Raw genomic sequence first — 20,798 nt, forward strand, 5'->3', positions numbered from 1 at the left:
CCAATTAACATTTCCTGAATGCCTACCATGTGCCAAGCATGATTTTAGATAATTGGGAATTATTGGTGAACAGAAGAGGTAAAGATCCCAGCCCTTAAGATGTTTGCATTCTAGCAAGAGAATATGGACAATTAAACATAAATTTAATAAATAGGTGGATTATATAAAATATTAGAAGGTTGATGAAATATATGGCAGAACAGAGTAACAGGGAGAAGTATTGTAGGGCTGAGCATAATGGGTAGATTGCCATATTTTTTTTTCTTTTTTTTGAGATGGAGTTTTACTCTTGTCACCCAGGCTGGAGTGCAATGGCAAAATCTCAGCTCACTGCAACTTCTGCCTCCTGGGTTCAAGCGATTCTCCTGCCTCAGCCTCCCAAGTAGCTGGGATTATAGGCACCTGCCACCACGCCTGGCTAATTTTTGTATTTTTAGTAGAGACGGGGCTTCACCATGTTGGCCAGACTGGTCTTGAACTCCTGACCTGAGGAGGTCCACCTGCCTCAGCCTCCCAAAGTGTTGGGATTACAGACGTGAGCCCCTGTGCCCCTCCTGCCATATTATATAGATTGATCAGAGTAAGCCTCATTGAGAAGATGAGATCTGAGCAAAAATATGAATAAAAGAATGAGTTAACAAATAAATCAATGTGATAGGATGTTCCAAGTAAAGAGTATAGCTAGAGAAAAATGTAAGGTAAAAAAAAGCTAATGGGTATGAGGGATAGCAAGAAGGCCAGTTGGTGGCCTCTGAGCAAGCAAAGGAAATGTACTATAATAGTAAATGAATTCAGAGAAGCAGCACGTGGTAAGATTACATCAAATCCTGAAGCCATTTTAAGGACCTTGGCTTTTCCTTTGAGTGAAATGGGTAAGAAGTAAGTCATTGCTGGGTCTTTAGTGAAGGAATGTGGTCTTATGCTTTGAAATATTCACAATAGCTGCTATATTGAGAAAAGACTACAGGGAGACAAAGGGAGAAACAGAAGCCCATAAGGAGGCTGCTTCAGCAGTAAAGCTAGCTGTAACATTAACTTGGATCCATAGGAGAGCATTGGCAGTGGTGACAATTGCCCAGTTTCTGGATGTATTTTAGATAGCAGCAGGAGACAGACAAATCTTAAGGCAGATAGGGGCGGTGAAATCCAACCTTCACACCAAAGACAGTTTAAAGCTGAAAGCCCATCTACAAGTCTCAGATAAATCCACAGACCGGACTGGGAACCTCTCTTCCCATGTGAGGTGCTTTCCTCTGGTTGATCCCCACCCTTCACCTATTTTACATATTCCTACCCTTCCCTAATTGGTTTTTTACACTGTTGCGCCCATCTTTGAGTGGTGCCTTTTTTTTAGCTTCTTTTGTGTACTAACAAACCAATCAGCACATACACCCCCATTCTGAGCCCATAAAAACGCTGGACTCAGCCAGAGCAGGGGATTGCCCACCTTCAGGTGGTGGGGGAGTAACTACCCAACTGGGTAAGGGGGCTGCCCAACTTGGGTCTCCCTCTCTGCTGAGAGCTGTTTCTCACTCAATAAAACTCTTCGCCTTGCTCACCCGCTGGCTGTCAGTGTAACCTCATTCTCCTTTGATGTGGGACAAAAACTTGGGACCTGCCAAACAGCAAGTGTGAATAGAGCTGTAGTCCTGTAGCACTCCCTTCCCACTCACCAAGCAATGGGAAAAGTAGCTGCTTGGCTCCACATGCCCCCTTTAGTCAGGCTGTGGATGGTGGAACTAAGAGAGCTGTTAACATGCCCCTATTCGCCTGGCGTCTCCAAGTTTTCAGGCACCACCATCTCCCCTTCGTCTGGACATGGGAGTCACTTGTGACATGCCTGGTCCAGCCACAAGCCCCACATGGAGCCCGCACCTGTGCCAGCAATTGGAGGAGCCAGCTGGTCCCCATGCTCACTCCCTCACACATCCCCTCACTCTGCAGGCTGAGTGTGCAGTCACAGTGGCCACGGGATCCAGGCCAGGTTGCAAGTCAAACACAGCCCAGCAGGCTGAATGGGCAGGGTACCTCCTGCCACAAGCCCAGGGCGAGCAAGGCCCAGGCAGGAGCATTGCCAGCCACAGAGGTCTCCAACTGGCAAAACGCACAGAAAAAAAATCCTGTGTCATTTGGAAGGCAGTGTCTATATTATTTCCTGAGGAATTGGATGTGGGCTATGAAAAGGCCGAAGAAAACAGAATCAAATGTGACTCTTAATTTCTTAGTCCGAGCAACAGAAAGGATGAAGTGCAGTGCGGAAGACTGAGACTATAGAAAGAGTTTGAGGTGGAGGGAGTCAAGGCATTGGATTTTCAACATGCTAAACCTAATATGTATATTAGAAAATCAAGTGGAGATGCTGAATTGGCAACTGGAATATACATATCTGAAGTTCAGATGACAGATCTTTGCTAGAGATGTAAATAAATAAATGGGTAAGATAAATGGGTATCATTACAATATAGATGGAATTTAAAGCCACATGAGTAGATAACATTATCAAGAGAAGAAATGTAAATACAGACAAAAAGATGATCAAACACTGACTACTTGGACCTTCCAAAGTTAAGAGATTGAAAAGAAGAGAAACCGGTTCACCAGACTGAGGAGTAACCAATAAAATGAAATAGATTGCAGGATCCTGGAAGCCAAGTGATGAAAGTATAGCAAGAAGAAGAGAGTGTCAATTATACCAAATCCTACTGATCGATTCAATAAGATGAAGAATAAGAATTACCACAAATGTATGTTATTAAATAAATGGCATATAGTCACAGAAGATATAGCATATTAATTGCTTCCAATTATTTGTTGCTTGGTATAAATTAAGATCATAAGAGAGAATTGGAAAGGGAGCCAGAGCATATTATGTAAAAATAAGTTATTTAGGCTAAGGGAAGAGTATGGTAACCAGACCTCAGAGTCAGAAATGCCACTGATATTTAATACACATTCTTCTCTAACAATCAGACCTTGGGCAATTCACTTAATATCTCTAATTTTTATCTCCAAAATATGAGGTGGAACTCCTAAGGTACCTGCACCTCAACATTTCCATGATTTGAAAATAACACCCATAGTCCTACCACTCAATAACATTATTCACTCCTTTAATTTAATACACAGATTTCAAAATAAGAATTGCATATGTGCAGTCTTAGTCTCTTGGTATTTTAAGCAAAGGAAATTGAGCAAGAAGAAATGTGACTGACAAACTCATGCCTATTTCTCATCAGTTGTTCATCTTTAGGGAACATACAACTTTTGAGTTATGATTAAACATTAAATGTTCCAGGGCTATAAATTTATGCACAAATGGTAGCTTACTTATTTCTTTGTGAATAAATTGCACTTTCTCATATGCCTCTAGCTTTTTATCAAGGAAAACAGACCTAATATTTAATCTAAAATGGCAAATTTCATCTATGTGATACTTTGAATAGTGAATGTGGGTGCATGTTCAATCTCATTCATACTTTTATTGGGTTAAGTATTTGACACTCAAATTTCTGGCCATCCTCCTCCTTTCTTTCCAAGAAGGCAATTGGTAGAGAGATGTGTGTATGTGGTTAATGAACTATCTTGGCAACAGGAAGGTCACCGCTGTGTCCTTAGATCAAGATATTGCATATTGACTATGGAATAGCAATTCTTGGCAATTCTGGACATTGAACATATGAGGTGTCAATGACCAGCATATGGGCATTTATCAGTGTTAGCTGCCAAGATAAGCCACTGATTTAATTTATGATCTTTTCTCTGTCTTACTTTGGTCAGAGCCAAACTGACCAGTTTGGTCAGAGAAACCTTTCATGATGATTTAGCCTCACCTTTACTCTCACGGGAGCTGAAGACTCCCCTAAAGGTCTAGCTGTGTCTCCCACATACTTCAAGTCAATGTGGTCTATCCTGTAGCCCTTGGCTGCTGGAACACTGTCCCTGCCATGATCATAAACAATTCAATCTGGCAAGCTTCCCCACAGGTTCTCAGCTAGATTGCAAGTTCCTCCATCAGGAACAGGTAAGAAATTTGGGATCCCATTCATACTATTTAGGGATTGAGGTTTATTCAAGGAAGTTGTGTTCAAGACCTCCCTGTGCCCAATCTTGCTGTCTCATTGGATTCACTTTTAGGACACTGGGACACTTCCCAGTGTCGTAAAAGATGACAGGGCTAGGCACAGTGGCTCATGCCTGTAACCCCAACATTTTGAGAGGCTGAGACGGAAGAATCACTTGAGGCCAGGAGTTCAAGACCAGCCTTGTCAACACGGCAAGAGCCTCTTTTTGAGAAAAAAAAAAAAAAAAAATTAGCCACGCATAGTGGCACATGCCTGCAGTCCAAGCTACTCGGGAGGCTGAGGCAGGAGGATTGCTTGAGTCCAGGAGGTCAAGGTTACAGCGAACTATGATCATGCCACTACATTCTAATCTGTGCAATGGAGCAAGGCCCTATCTCAAAATAAAAAGAAAAATGGTAGAAGCAGAAGCTACTGTACTTTCAGTGTTCTTGTAACATAGTTGGAGCAAGGAGAAAGTCTCCCTTCTATATCTCGACCCAAAAGAAACAGTTAATTAGACTGATAACATGTCTCCCTACCTCTTTCTCCCCACTGGCCCTCATAACCCTCAGGAATCAGTGGACCCTGCATTGGTTAGCACCCCTTCCCTCCTGTTTGAAATGATCGACTGGATCATGTCTGTTCTCTAAATGATAATGGAGTGAGAGTTAAACAGATTTACAAAATATTCTCACTGCACAATGTCTGAATTTCATTACTATTTTGTTGTATAAATCCTATTGTGCAAGTCAGAGATGGACTTTCTCTGCATTTTTGCTCTAACAATGTTAACACTCATTTCTAACACCCACTGCCATGGTCAGGCAGTGGATACTCAGTTTGATAAGGGAGAAGATACTGTACAGAGACTTGGAAAACTGAAAAATGCCTAAAAGTCTTTCAAATATTACCAGTGCTGCAAAGAAAAAGAAAAATAAAATAATGCACATTTTAAGATAGAACCTTATATACTATCTTCTAAAGTATTCACGAAATCAGGAAATGAACACTTACTCCAGATAATAACAGAAGTTCCTTGGGAACAATCAGAATGTTTGGTGGTTCAAGGATTTCAGTCCCACTAACCAATACGAGTTGCTGACTAAGAACATTTACATGGAAAACCTGTGCTTACTTTACAGGGGACCAGAGAGGAAGGATATACAGACCCTGCAATGGCTGCTCAGGATGCAATGGTAACTAGAACCAGTTCTCAGACTGACTGCAAAGAACCTTGGTTACAATGGGCTGGAGTGGTTCTGATGCTACTTCTTTGCTGGCTAATGTTCCAGGTCCTATGGGAAGCCTGTCAGCAGAAGACGGGGGAGCACAAAACCATGCTGCAAATGATCCTGTGCAACAAGAGCTACCAGCAGCTGTGGCTGGGTAATTACTAACTGGGTTTCTTTCCAGCTACTCGACCGATTATATAACACAAAGAAGGTGGTTAACTAGAAACAAACATGAAATATTACGAGGAAATAGCGGAAAGTCAGTTATCTCAAAGGTACTTATTTTGAATTTTGTTTATAAAATGTGCCTATTTAATGACATTACTAAGGAATAAATATTTCCTTAATATTTTTTCCAATAATTTTCAAATACTGAGCATTTTAAAAATAATCTCTGTATTTGATGGAGTATTTATTCAACTATATTAGCTGTTTCTTCTTAGGGATATTATATGTTGTCTTGCAAAAATGTATAGTAAATATAGTTTAACAGTCAATACTGCATCAAGGTCATTATTATTGATGTCATGATTTCTGCAATATCGATAGAATCTTATTGGTCTTAGAGGGTGCACTCATGTTAGTTTGCCCTTAGTTTGACATTCCCTAAACTACAGTGTCTTTTTCTTTTATTAAAAAAAATTGTTTTTTTCTATATAAAATACGCAAATGGCTGAAATTTTTCAACAGATGGCCTACCCTACCCCCATCCCACATCTAGACTTTACAAGTCAGTAAGAGATATTACCTGTCTTAATGATAATCTTAATAATAATAATGAAAAGACATCTTCTTGCTTCTAATTGTCAGTAAGAATGGATGAGAACTAAAGTTGCCTGGGATAGTCAGATAACTAAGTTCTTGAAATAAGGAATCTTAATTTAACACAATTCTAAATTAGTAAACCCTAGTCTACACTCATAAGGTTGATTTCATATTTCTCAGAATATTCTTTATAGATACTTTGACTGCTATTTTAATCATCACAGAGAGGACTTTTACACTTAATTCTCATATTTAAGCTCTAGTAGGAAGTTTGCTGTTGACATAAGCCTATTATATATGTCCTAAATAACTGGTCCATAAATAATGGCTTGTTGTGTGCTTCCTCTCAATTTAAATCAGCAGTGAGTTAGTGGGTCCCACTGGAGGTGGCATTGGTTCCCCAGAAGAAGAGAATAATAACAGGTCTTTGAAGTTCAAGATTTATGCTGATTCTACTAAGAGTATTTGTATTTGTTTCAATGGTATTTATAGCAAACATAATTGATGGCAGTAGTACTTTTAATTAATTATTTTATGGAAAATATGGATCTTTACTATGTGTAATGATCTAATATTTGTATGATAAATTTATAATATTTTCAAAATCTCCTTTGAATTGCATCAATTTGTTAAAGTTTTCCAGGAATTTCAAAATATTTCTGGGCAAGACATGGTAGATGCCATTAATGAATGTTATGATGGATACTTTCAGGAGCTGCTGGTTGCAATTGGTAAGTAATAAATTATTTGAAGCACAGCAGACATTTTATTTCTCAATAAATGCTGAGTGGCTCTGATTGAACTAAAGATGCATGAGTAAGCTCTTGATCGAGTCATTTTCCCTTGAATTTTATTATTTAAAAGGACATAAACTCCATAGGGGAAGAGTACATCAGCTACTAATAAAATGCACTAAACTGGCAACCTGATAACTTTAACGAACTGATACCCTTCCCTAACAAACAGCTAGTTCAACTTTCATACCAGAAAACACATCATTCTCAGATATTTTCTCTTTGAATTGGCTTCTCACACTGTTCAATCCATTTTATCTTTACTGACTTCCATTGCCTTGTTCAAGAGCTGATAAATAAATACTTAACAGTGTGGTTTTCTTCTCTTTAGGAGGAAAAGGATTTTTTAGTGACCATTACTAATAAATTTGGGTTTAGGAGAAAATCCTACCATAAAACAGATTTACCAAGTAGTGATTTTCCTCAGGCTATTGTGATAGTGGCACACCTCTTGCTCCTTCCTAAGTAAGAAATGATATCCCTCCATAGAGGACAAAACAGGGCGAGTTATCCAGAGAAACTGCAATAGAGCTACCTGTGCAATAGAATTATCTTTGTCTTATACGGTGCTGGTAAGTTGACAGCACACATTTCAGGGACGACCAAAGGGGGTCATTGTGAAATATCTCCCTCGAAGGCATAGTCAAGTAATCACTTAGATACTAGTTGAATAAATGAATATTGTGATTTCCCATCCTTGAATGGCAGAGGCATAAGTGGGCGTGAGAGCTGACAGATAAAGGAATTTTTGTAGCTTATCTAGTAAAGAAGTCTCAAGCTAGGGTTCCATGAAAACAGTTTGATGAAACCCCTAAAATAGTATGGAATAGATGACTATTAATAACTGTGTATTTTTTCTGAAAATGTTACATTTATTCCAGAAAATTCTCTACAAAATTTAATAACCATATATCACATCAAAATCCTTCATTTTATAAACAATGCCTAAAGAAATTAAGTGACTGCCTCCAAGCCTATTAGCTGATTAGCAACAAAGTTATGACTAAAACTCATAATATCTGAATCTCAAGATAGCTTTCTTTCCACTATAGACCCCTGCCACAAAGCAGTGGGCATAAGAGAGGAAGTGGTGGACATTAGAAATGGCAGAAAACATTTCAATGGATTTATTCACTCAGCAGACGTTTATTGAGCACCTACTGTTCTAGACACTGACTTAGGCACTGCAGCTAGAACAAGGAAACAACAAAAACAGCAAAAGTTCGCTGCCTTCAAGGAACTTTTAAGGAGTAGTGACTCAAGAGTGATTATGAAGGTTTCGTGTATTAAAAATGAAAGAAAAGATGAGGGTATAATCTCATAATCTAAAATAATTACTTAAACTACCAGAGAAATACTGTTATGATGATTTCATTCTGGCTAGAAATTATAGCCTCTCATACATTACCTATTCATGTATTAATTTGTTAACCTCATCAAATAAACACTGCTGAATGTTTATGATCATCAACTGACTTCCAGCAGGGTAACTGTTGACCAGGCTCTAGGCTGTTCTACTGCCTCAGCAGTTTTTATTAGATAACTTCTAGAACTGGTCTAGACCAGTTGTGGTCCATAGTTTCCCCTTAAGAGATTTCAGGTCCACTCACAAATCTATAAGTTACTAAAAATAGCATTCAAATAGATGAACAAATTACATGGGAGCTATATCATATTGAATCCTACAATAATAATAATAATCTATAATAGTGTTAATAACCTAGGTCTCTTTGAAGCTCTATTGATTAAATTTTCAGTTAAAGATGATAAAGTTTTCTTCATTAAGGCTACATGAAGGAACTAACAAGAGTTCCAACAGATAGAAATAGACCAAGTGAAAATCTGCATGACTCATTATAATGTTGCTTTATATTTTTTTCCGGTGGCTTATAGTGTTACCATTATTATAAGTGTTGACATTGTAATACAATGTAGGAATTGTAAGAGGAAAAGTGTTACTGTTTCTCAAATTCTGACGAAAATATATGTTTTCACTCTCAATGTTTCTTCTCTCTCTGATTTCTCCTAGTTCTCTGTGTTCGAGACAAACCAGCCTATTTTGCTTATAGATTATACAGCGCAATTCATGTAAGTAAGACTCATATATTTTTAAAATTTCTCCAGAAATTGTGTCTGTTTTCTCAAAGGATTAATTTTACTTCCATCATTTAAATGTTCGTTACCATTTTTGAACTCGTATGTACAAAGAAAATACACCCAAGTGAAAAAAAAATGGTTTAGACACCAAAAATAAGACATGTCAGATAAAAATAATGTTCTGCTTTCTGTATCAAATTTAGGGAACCATATTTGGGGTGTATCTCCCTGTGCACTTTAGAGATTATTTAATATCTGCAGAAACTGGTAAATTCAAATGTTTTTGTATGTTTCCAAAGACCCCCACATCAGACTCATGCAAGTATAAAACATATGGCATTAAGCAGAAAATGTCAAAATATTACAAACTCTCAGCAAGAAATTACCACATTCATGACGCTTCAATACACGAAATTATGTCAATGGATATTTTTAAACATTGTGCTATTTTCAAAAAGTATTTAAAGTGATAACTAGAAAACCATAAAACCATAAACTCTAAATCTACTTTTGTAATTAAATGGGAATGTTTTTCATACTTCAGTGTGTTATTCAGTCACACATACTTTGGAGGATTCTTTTTTTTTTTTTTTTTTTTTTTTTTTGAGACGGAGTCTTGCTCTGCTGCCCAGGCTGGAATGCAGTGGTGCGATCTCGGCTCATTGCAAGCTCACCTCCCGGGTTCATGCCATTCTCCTGCCTCAGCCTCCCGAGTAGCTGGGACTACAGGCGCCCGCCACCACACCCAGCTAATTTTGTTTTGTATTTTTAGTAGAGACGGGGTTTCACTGTGTTAGCCAGGATGGTCTCGATCTCCTGACCTCGTGATCCGCCCGCCTTGGCCTCCCAAAGTGCTAGGATTACAGGCGTGAGCCACCGCACCCAGCCTGGAGCATTCATTTTTTTAAAAACAAACATTTAAGTGCATCACATAATGCACCCCTTATCCATATTTACATGAAACAGAAAAAGAAAGTCTCGGCCGCGCGCAGTGGCTCCTGCTTGTAATCCCAGCACTTTGGGAGGCCGAGGCGGGTGGATCACGAGGTCAGGAGATCTAGACCATCCTGGCTAACACGGTGAAACCCCGCCTCTACTAAAACTACAAAAAATTAGCCGGGTGTGGTTGCAGGCGTCTGTAGTTCCAGCTACTCGGGAGGCTGAGGCAGGAGAATGGCCTGAACGCGGAAGGTGGAGCTTGCAGTGAGCCGCGATTGCGCCACTGCACTCCGGCCTGGGCGACAGAGCGAGACTCCGTCTCAAAAAAAAAAAAAAAAAAAGAAAGAAAGAAAGAAAAGAAAAGAAAAAGAAAGTCTCATACAGATAATTATACACATGTTGTAGCCTTGAAAACTCAAAGAAAATGATTAAAAATAATCCAATAATACAGCAATTTTAATAATCAATTTTATCCTCAAAGTAAATTTAACAGATATACTTCTTAAAAGTAGTCAGCATGCTGGGAAAATATGTTAATAGTCAGGAGTATGTTATTATATATCTTTTGCAGTGTATTTTCTCATTTATGCAAAGGAAGAACCTGGGTAACCCCAGAACACAAAAGGAAGATCAATGCTCACAGTCTTGCTTCTCTCCTATTCTATTTTCTAGGAGAAACAGTTGATTTGGTTAAACATTTATTTGAAATAGTGTATTGGGAAATGCTAAAGGATGATTTTAATTGTTTCTTTCTCAAAGAACCAACCATTACAACAACAGTATGAAGCTTCACTTGTGAATGACTATGGGAAAATAATCACAATTACCTTGATTCCAATTATGCACAAATTCAAGGCTACTTATTCTAATAGTACACGAAAACTGTATTTTTGCTGTGTATGTGTTATAAGGCAAAAGGAAGATAAGCGTATTCACAAATGGTTTGTAGGTACAAAGAAGGATTGTATATTCAAGTAATGTAATTTTTGATACATGAAGACCTCAAATGTCAAATATTTGTCAAAAAGCTGCTTTAATCACCCCTGAACCAAAGATATATTCTGTGTTCTCCCCCAGTGCACTCTAAAGTGAACGATCTACATTTTAAATTTGAATACTTGTTAGATTATTCATTTTAACCACCTCAAATTATGAAAAGTTTATTAGTAATATACATTCAAAACATTCAGGCTTCAAAAATTAGATTCTGTTTTCTGGCCACTAGATGTCACGATTACTCCGTTTGGAAAGACAATTTGAAACTGATTTGTTAGGGTGCAGTATTTCTGGGGCTAGCATACAGACATTGATTTTGTATTCTTCTGCATTTGAATTTAAATCTGCAAATATTTGAATCACCTAGAATTCTAATTTTTATAATTTCTCAATGATAACAAGAAAATAAAATTGTTATTGCTCTCTTAGACAAATCAATGTCCATCTGACAAGAGTTGAGAATGTCTTCCCCTCCAAGGAAGAATTCTTACCTGGAAGGACCACAGGATCAGATTTGCAGTTTATAATGCAGTGTGAGCGGGACAGTGTGAAGGTTAACAAGGCTAGAAAGGGGGAGCAACTATTGCAGAATCAGGGTGAAATGATAAGGATCAGAATCAAGGTCGTGGCACTGGACTAGAGAGCACAAGGCATTCAGAAAATAGAAGAGAATAATTCACTGTCAGCATGCGGTAAGGGAGAGGGAGAAGTGACAGAAATGACTCAGGATCTCAGCCACAGCCTGTGTGGCCAGTGATGCCAGTGTTGGAAGAACTCAGGAAGGAGAGAAAATGACTACAGAAAAGGAATGTGTCCACTTGGGACAGACTGACTTTTAGGACGCTGTCTTCTCATTTCTCATTTCCCCCACTTTTCTGTATCTTTTAGGACTTTGGTTTCCATAATAAAACTGTAATCAGGATTCTCATTGCCAGAAGTGAAATAGACCTGCTGAACATAAGGAAACGATACAAAGAGCGATATGGAAAATCCCTATTTCATGATATCAGAGTAAGTTTCTGACACATGATTTATTTGGACCCACATTTTCTCCTTTTTGAAACTGAGATAAAAGCTCTCATTCAAATAACTTCATGGCAGAGTCTAAAAAGTTAACTATTCAGACAAGGATAACCTAGTTTTGTCCTCTACACAGTCTTTAGAACATCAGCAGGTGCTAACTTAGAAAACCCTTTACCACGGCCGGGCGTGGTGGCTAACACCTGTAATCCCAGTACTTTGGGAGGCTGAGGCAGGCAGATCACGAGGTCAGGAGATCAAGACCATCCTGGCTAACACGGTGAAACCCCGTCTCTACTAAAAATACAAAAAATTAGCCGGGTGTGGTGGCACACGCCTGTAGTCCCACCTACTCGGGGAGGCTGAGGCAGGAGAATCGCTTGAACCCGGGAGGCAGAGGTGGCAGTGAGCTGAGATCGCACCACTGCACTCCAGCCTGGGCAACAGAGTGAGACTCCATCATCTCAAAAAAAGAAAAAAAAAAAAGAAAACCCTTTACCTCAGCGACAGAACTTATTCCTTTTTGACATGTTTTACCCAGAAGCATTGATGCAGTCATGCATCAATGTGCTTAAAGAGCTAAATTCTGAAGTATGATCAGGCTCAGGAAAAATATATATTGCAAAAGGCTGCATTACTTTTGAAGAGGTTTCTTAAATCAGCTCAGCTCTCCTCTCATATTGTCATAGAAGGCAGGGCAGTCAGTCAAATATCATAAACTGCTAATTCAGAGGGACTCAATGTTCCTAGCTATATACAACTCTACATATCCTTATCCCTTTAGCCTTTGAAGGGCAAAGGAGCAATGATTCAGTGCTGAACAAGCCAGTTTTTTCATTCTGATACTTTTAAACTTCATGCATTTTGATTAAACCTAACAAAGAATCCTCAGAATATATAGGACCATTTACCTAACTGAGAACCTAGTGGAAAATAAAAATGCTTGGCACCTTGTTCAAAAAAGTTTAAAGAATTTCAAGATGGTGAGAGTAGAGCATTAAACCAAGTCGAGCACAGGGACATGAGAGTAGAGCTTAACTTACATTTTGTGCAGAGCTAAGAGCTATTACCTTGTTCATGTTGTTTTCATCTGAAATTTGTAATTGCAAGAAACAGTGTTTTAGTTTATTGAAAGAGTAATCTAGAAGCAACCTAAAGCCCAAGAGATCACATAATACAGAAGACTTTGTAGGCCTCTGGAGAGCTGAAATGGTTTCTAAGAGGAAGAGTTGATGGAACAGTTAAGAGAAATCTTATTCCTTCATCTTTAGTAAAACTCTCCTACAGCCACTTTCAAAACTCTAAACTCTTTTAGTGATGAGAAATGCATGGCATAATTCATTTTCTCAAGGAATAAATTAGTTCTTAGGCACTTATTATAATTAATCACAACCACCTCAAAGTCTGCTAATATGAAAATGTAATTAATGCAACTTTGCTATGTACATTTAAAGCACTGAATTATCATTACATGACTTGGTGCCAAAGCACCTTAATATGAAAGTTGAGACTTAACAAAGAAACATTTTATAATAATATTTATTTATTACTATCATTGATTTTGGAAAATATAGAAATTATAGAAGACCATTACAAGAAAATTAAAACCGCCCTAATTTTCTACAGATAATCATTAATAAACTTTTATTCTGCTATGGTGTGCATGTTTGTGTCTCCCAAAAATGTGTCTGCTGAAATTCTAACCCCAAAGTGATGATATTAGGAGGTGGGGTCTTTGTGAGGTGATTAGGTCATGAAGGTGGAGCCCATGAATGGGATTAATGTCCTTATCAAATAGGCCGAAGAGAACACCTTTGTCCCTTCTGCCATGTGAGCTTAGAATGAGAAGAAGGCTGTCTATGAGAGACAGGCACTCAGCAGGCACCACATCTGCTTGATCTTGGCCTTGCCAGCCTCTAGAGCTGTTAGAAATAAATTTCTATTGTTTATAAGTCAAGTCACCCAGTTTATGGTACTTTTGTCACAGCTGCCTGAACACGCTAAGAGAGATACTTGCAGTCATTTTCTAAAACTATATAAATAATAATATGTTTTGCTATGTAAAAGAGTATTTTTATTGAATCATGGTATTCTGCTGTATAAGCTATAAAGTACACAAACTACCTCACATTATTATACATTGCTTCTCAGTTTTTCACTATTATACATAATGTTATGGTGCATATATTTTTAGCACAAAACTTGTGCTTATCCATAATTGATAATAACTTTCTTAATATATGTTTCTTGAGGTAGAATTACTACATTAATAATTATAAACATTTTTAAATCTTTTGAGACATATTTGTTCTCCACATTCTACATTCATTTATAACAATAATAATCATAATATTAGGGTACGTCTTCCTAAAGTTGAGGAGAATATTTAATTCTAAGGCAAGTTATTGTTCTTATAAATACACATTCAGGTTCAACCAACTTTATATAAACCACATACTACTGACTGTAACCAGAGCATTATTCTTCAACAACTGACTTTCAGTGGGAATAGTACTTAGGACATGTTAAATCTTTAGATGAGAAGAGAAAAGTAAATAAGTTTAGAAATGCTAATGGTCCATGGCTCTTTCATAGTGCAGTTCAGAGGAATTATGCTTCCTTTTTAGAACTATTATGATATTTTATTTCAAATATATTTTTCTTTTCAGAATTTTGCTTCAGGGCATTATAAGAAAGCACTGCTTGCCATCTGTGCTGGTGATGCTGAGGACTACTAAAATGAAGAGGACTTGGAGTACTGTGCACTCCTCTTTCTAGACACTTCCAAATAGAAATTTTCTCATAAATTTGTACTGTTCATGGCACTATAACAAAACTATACAATCATATTTTCTCTTCTATCTATCTTTGAAATTATTCTAAGCCAAAGAAAACTATGAATGAAAGTGTATGATACTGAATTTGCCTACTATCTAATCAGCAATTAAATAAATTGTGCATGATGGAATAATAGAAAAATTGCACTGGGATAGATTTTATTTAAATGTGAACCATCAACAACCTACAACAAGAGAGTCTGCTCAAGGCTGTCTTTATCATGATTTGAAAGACCAAGGAAAATGCAGTGTGACCATCCTTGTTTGGGGAATTTTTGAGACTCCTATACAATTACAATAACGCTAGAGTGATCATCTAAAGCAGGCTTTAAAAATAAGTAAGGATGTAAACCAGCAAAATGCAGCCGGGCATGGTAGCTCATGCCTATAATCTCAGCACTTCTTTGGGAGGCCAAGGCAGGCAGATCACTAGGTCAGGAGTTCGAGACCATCCTGACCAACATGGTGAAACCCCCCCCATCTCTACTAAAAATACAAAAATTAGCCGGGTGTAGTGGCGGGTGCCTGTAATCCCAGCTACTCAGGAGGCTGAGGCAGGAGAATCGCTTGAATACAGAAGACAGAGGTTGTGGTGAGCCGAGATCGCACCACTGCACTCCAGCCGGAGCGACACAGCAAGACTCTGTATCAAAAAAAAAAAAAAAAAAAAAAAAAAAAGATATAAACGAGTAAAATGCAGCCCAATATATGCTTGCCTGGATTAGATGTATAAGAGATTTGGGTGTAAAAACAGTGTGTGTGGCCAGGCGCAGTGGCTCATGCCTGTAATCCCAACATTTTGGGAGGCTGAGGTGGGTGGATCACGAGGTCAGGAGATTGAGACCATGGTGAAACCCTGTCTGTACTAAAAATACAAAAAATTAGCCGGGCACGGTGGTGGGCGCCTATAGTCCCAGCTACTTGGGAGGCTGAGGCAGGAGAATGGTGTTAAGCAGGGAGACGGAGCTTGCAGTGAGCCTAGATCACGCCACTGCACTCCAGCCTGGGTGACAGAGCGAGACTCTGTCTGTCTCAAAAAAAAAAAAAAAAAATTATATATATATAGTGTGTGTGTGTGCATGTGTGTGTGTGTGTTCAACTTCCAGCTATTCTTTTTTTGTGACAGTACTTAACCAACTACTTGCCCAAGCTATGTGAGAAAAGCCATTTTTCTCTGTTTTTATCTTCACCTTTTAACAGCAGCCTCAACGACTTTTGGAAGTTATGATATGCTTTTTTTGTGCCATCAGTAGACCATGGTCTCTTCTGTCTCTCAAGGTTCACAAAGTTAGGAGTCACAAGGAAAAATATTCACTGAGATCAGATTTGGGGAATAACCTAAACTGATGCCACAATCTATCCAGAACTGAAACCAGAGGCAGGATGGGTGAGTGTAACCTGGAACCAAAAGGAAGAAAATTATCCTGAAAACACATGAAAGTGTAAAATTCACTAGTAAAGCAAACACACAAATGAGGAAGAGAAAGGAGTCACAAGGTACCACCACTGAAAAACACCGAACCACAAGAATAAACAGGAAAAAAAAAAGGCAAAGAATATACAAAACAGCCAGTAAACAACTAACAATATGATAGGAACAAAACCTCGTATATCAGTAATAACCTTGAATATAAACAGATTACATTCTCCACTTAAAAGATATACACTGGCTGAAAGGATAAAAACAAACAGATCCAACTATATGCTGCCTACAAGAAATGCACTTCACCTATGAAGACACATATAGACTGAAAATAAAACTATGGAAAAGATATTTTAAGCAAACAGAAAGCCAAAGCAAGCAGGAGTAGCTATATTTATAGTACATAAAGTAAAAAAGACTACATAAGTCATTTCATAATAATAAAAGAACCAATCCAGTGAAAGGAAATAACAATTCTAAATATATATGTACCCAACATTAGAGCATCCAGATTCAGAGAGTAAATACTACCAGATCTAAACAGAGAGATGAACTCCAATACAATAACATTGCAAGAATTCAACACCCCACCTTTAGCATTAGGCAGATCATTGAGAAATAAAATTAACAAAGAAACATTGGACTTAAACTGCACTTTAGGGCTGGGCATGGTGGTTCAGACCAGTAGTCTCAGCTACTTCGGAGGCTAAGGCAGGAGGATTGCTTGAGCCCAGGAGGTTGAGACTGCAGTGAACTGTGATCATGCCACTGCAGTCCAACCTGGGTAACAGAGTGAGACCCTGTGTCAAAAAGTAAAGGAATAAGTAAACTGCTCTTTATACCAAATAGACCTAACAGACACTTATAGGACATTTTCTATAAAAACTACAGAAGACACATTCTTCTTATCAGCACATGCAACATTCTCCAGAAAGGACTATATATTAGACCATAAAACAGTCCCACTGAATTTTAAAAAAATCAAAATCATATCAAGCATCTTTTCAGACTACAATGAAATAAAACTAAAAATTAATAACAAGAGGAACTTCGGAATGTATACAAATAGGTGGAAATCAAACAACATGTTGCTAGATGAACATCAGATCAGTGAAAAAAATGAAGATGGAAATCAGAAAATTTCTTGGACAAATGAAAATGGAAACACAACATACCGAAACCTGTGTAATACAGCAAAAGCAGTGCTAAGAAGGAAGTTTATAGCAATAAATAACTACATAAAGAAATATTTCAAATAAAATCTGACAATGCACCTCAAGGAACTAGAGGATCAAAAACAAACAACACCCAAAATTAGCAGAAGAAAAGAAAAATAAAGATTAGGGCAGAACAATGAAGTTGAGACTAAAAAAACCAATACAAATGATCGCCAAAATGAAAAATTGGTTCTTCTAGAAAAGAATCAAAATTGATAAACTTCTATCTAGACTAACCAAGAAGAGAGACACAAATAAAAAGAGAAATGAAAATGGAGGCATTAAAACTGATGTCACAGAAATATAGAAGATAATCAAAGACTATTATGAATAACTGTATGCTACAACCTGTAAAACCTAGGAGAAATGGATAAATTCGTGCAAACATAAAACCTATCAAGATTGAATCAGAAAGAAATAGAAAACAAGAAAAGACCAATAATGAATAGTAATTAGAATTGGTAATAAAATGTCTTCCAACAAAGAAAAGACCAGGACCAAATAGATTCTCTGCTGAATTCTGTCAAATGTATAATGAAGAACTTGTATCAATCCTCCACAAACTATTCCAAAAGATTGAAGAGGAGGGAATTCTCCCTAACTCATTCAACGAGGCCAGCATTACCAAATGCTGATACCAAAACCAGACAAGGAAAACTACAGGCCAGTATACCTGATGAACATAGATGCAAAAATCCTAAACAAAATACTGGCAAATTAAATCCAGTAGCACATCAAAAGGATAATACATCACAAACAAGTGGGACTTATTCCAGGGGTACTATGATGGGTTGACATATGCAGATGAATAAATATCATGATAAATCACATCAACAGAATGAAGGACAAGAAACGTGATTATCTCAATAGATGCAGAAAAAGTATTTGATAAAATCCAACACTCCCTCATGATAAAAACACTCAACAAACTAGGTATAGAAGGGACATATAACAAAATAATAAAGGTCATTTATTACAAACCCACAGCTAACATCATACTGAATGGAGAAATATGGAAAGCATTTCATCCAGGAACTGGAACAAGACAAGGATGTATACTTGCATCACTCCTATTCAATATGTTACTGGAAACCTTAGCCAGATTAGTCAGTTAACAAAAAGAAATAAAATGTATCCAAATTGGGGAAAAGGAAGTCAAATTGTCCCTCTCTGCAGATAACAGAATTTTATATTATTTAAAAAAAGAAAAGAAAAAAACCAAAAGACTCCACCAAAACCTCCTAGAACTGATAAGCATATGCAGTAAAGTTTCAGGATACAAAATCATAACATAAAAATTAGTCACATGCCTATACCCCAATAATGAAATAGCCCAAAAAGAAATCAAGAACTAAATCCTATTTACAATAGCTACCAAAAAAGATGCCTAGGAATAAATTTAATGAAGGAAGTGAAAGATTTCTACTAGGAAAACTACAAAACACTGATGAAAAAATTAAAGAGGACAAATGGAAAGATACTATGTGCTCATGGATCAGAAGAATTAATATTAAAATGATTATATAACCCAAAGCAATCTACAGATTCAATTCAATCCCTATCAAAACACCAATGTCAGTTTTCACAAAAATAGAAAAAATTAGCCTGACACTTGTGTTAATCAAAAAAGAGCCAGAAAAGCTAAAGCAATCCTGAGCAAAAAACAAAGCCAGAGACATCACAATACCTGACTTCCCAACATATTACAAGCCTACAGTAACCAAAACAACATTGTATTAATGTAAAAATAGACAGATAGACCAACGAAACAGAATAGAGACTCAAGAAATAAATCTATATATTTACAGTCAACTGATCTTCAACAAAGTCATGAGGAACATACACTGGGGAAAAGACACCTTCTTCAATAAATGCTACATTAAAAAAAACTGGCTAGCCATATGCAGAAGAATGAGACTAGACCCCTATGTCTAGGTACAAAAATCAACTCAAGATGGATTAACAACTTAAATGTGATACCTGAAACTATAAAACTACTAGAAGAATACACAGGGAGAACTCTTCAGGACATTGGTCCATGCAACGATTTTATGGCTAAAACCACAAAATCACAAGCAACAAAACCCAAAATAGACAAAAGGGACTATATTAAACAAAAAAGCTTCTGCACAGCAAAAGAAACATTCAATAAGTGAAGAGACAACTTTTTGAATAGGAGAAACTGTTTGCAAACTACTCATTCAAAAGGGGGCTAATATCCAGAATATATAAGGAGCTCAAACAACTCAACAGTAAAAAACCAATAGTCCCATTAAAAATTGGGGTAAGACATGAATAGACATTTCTCAGAAGAAGAAATACAAGTGGCCAAGAGGTATATGACAAAACGCTCAAGATCAGTAATCATCAGGGAAATGCAAGTCAAAACCACAATGAGATATCATCTCACCTCAGTTACAATGGCTTTTATTTAAAAATCACAAAATAACAGATGCTGGTGAGAATCCAGAGAAAAGGAAACTATTAAACACTGTTGGTGAAATGTAAATTATGCAGCCACTTTAAAAAGCAGTGTGGAAATTTCTCAATAAACTAAAAATAGTACTACCACGTGATCCAGAAATCCCACTGAGAGGTGAAGCCAGTTGGACTTCCTGGGTTGTGTGGGGACTTGGAGAACTTTTCTGTTTTACAAGAGGATTGTAAAACGCACCAATCAGCTGGGCGCAGTGGCTCACGCCTATAATCCCAGCACTTTGGGAGGCTGAGGTAGGCGGATCACAAGGTCAGGAGATCAAGACCATCCTGGCTAACACAGTGAAACCCCGCCTCTACTAGAAATACAAAAATTTAGCTGGGCATGGTGGCAGATGCCTGTAGTCCCAGCTACTCGGGAGGCTGAGGCAGGAGAATGGTGTGAACCCAGGAGGTGGAGCTTGCAGTGAGCCAAGATTGTGTCACTGCACTCCAGCCTGGGAGACAGAGTGAGACTCCATCTCAAAAACAAACAAACAAACAAAAAAAAAAAAACACATCAATCAGCACTCTGTGGCTAAGATTGCAAAATGCACCACTCAGCACTCTGTAGCTAGCAAGAGGTTTGTAAAATGCACCAATCAGCTGAGTGGCTTAGCTGAGTGGCTAAGATTGTAAAATGCACCACTCAGCACGCTGTAGCTAGCAAGAGGTTTGTAAAATGCACCAATCAGCACTCTGTAAAGGGACCAATCAGCAGCCTGTAAAATGGACCAATCAGCAGGATTCTAAAAGTAACCAATCATGGGAAGGACTGAGAAAAGGGCATCTGATAGGACAGAAACAGGACATGGGAGGGGAAAAATAAGGGAATAAACGCTGGCCACCCCAGCCAGCAGCGGCAACCTGCTCAGGTCCCCTTCCACCTTGTGGAAGCTTTGTTCTTTTGCTCTTCACAGTAAATCTTGCTGCTGCTCACTC

General features: G+C 37.8%; 2 protein-coding genes across 12 annotated transcripts in view; one reads left to right on the forward strand and one right to left on the reverse strand.

Moving 5' to 3' along the window:
• ANXA10 (annexin A10) overlaps window positions 1–14,883 on the forward strand; it is a 147,309-nt gene extending 132,426 nt beyond the window's left edge. For all 6 annotated transcript variants that reach the window (XM_063638410.1, XM_063638412.1, XM_063638409.1 and 3 more), the window contains 6 exons: window positions 5,204–5,257; window positions 5,354–5,447; window positions 6,694–6,789; window positions 8,882–8,940; window positions 11,773–11,895; window positions 14,574–14,883. In XM_063638410.1, coding sequence (XP_063494480.1) covers window positions 5,204–5,257; window positions 5,354–5,447; window positions 6,694–6,789; window positions 8,882–8,940; window positions 11,773–11,895; window positions 14,574–14,642 — 495 coding nt within the window. In that variant the 3' untranslated portion in view covers window positions 14,643–14,883. The remainder of the gene's footprint in view (window positions 1–5,203; window positions 5,258–5,353; window positions 5,448–6,693; window positions 6,790–8,881; window positions 8,941–11,772; window positions 11,896–14,573) is intronic.
• The window catches only part of DDX60 (DExD/H-box helicase 60), a 200,900-nt gene that overhangs the window by 43,628 nt on the left and 136,474 nt on the right, over window positions 1–20,798 (reverse strand). The window lies entirely within an intron of this gene.

Source organism: Symphalangus syndactylus, chromosome 4 (genome assembly GCF_028878055.3).
Source record: "Symphalangus syndactylus isolate Jambi chromosome 4, NHGRI_mSymSyn1-v2.1_pri, whole genome shotgun sequence".
In the NCBI taxonomy this organism is placed as follows: domain Eukaryota; kingdom Metazoa; phylum Chordata; class Mammalia; order Primates; family Hylobatidae; genus Symphalangus; species Symphalangus syndactylus.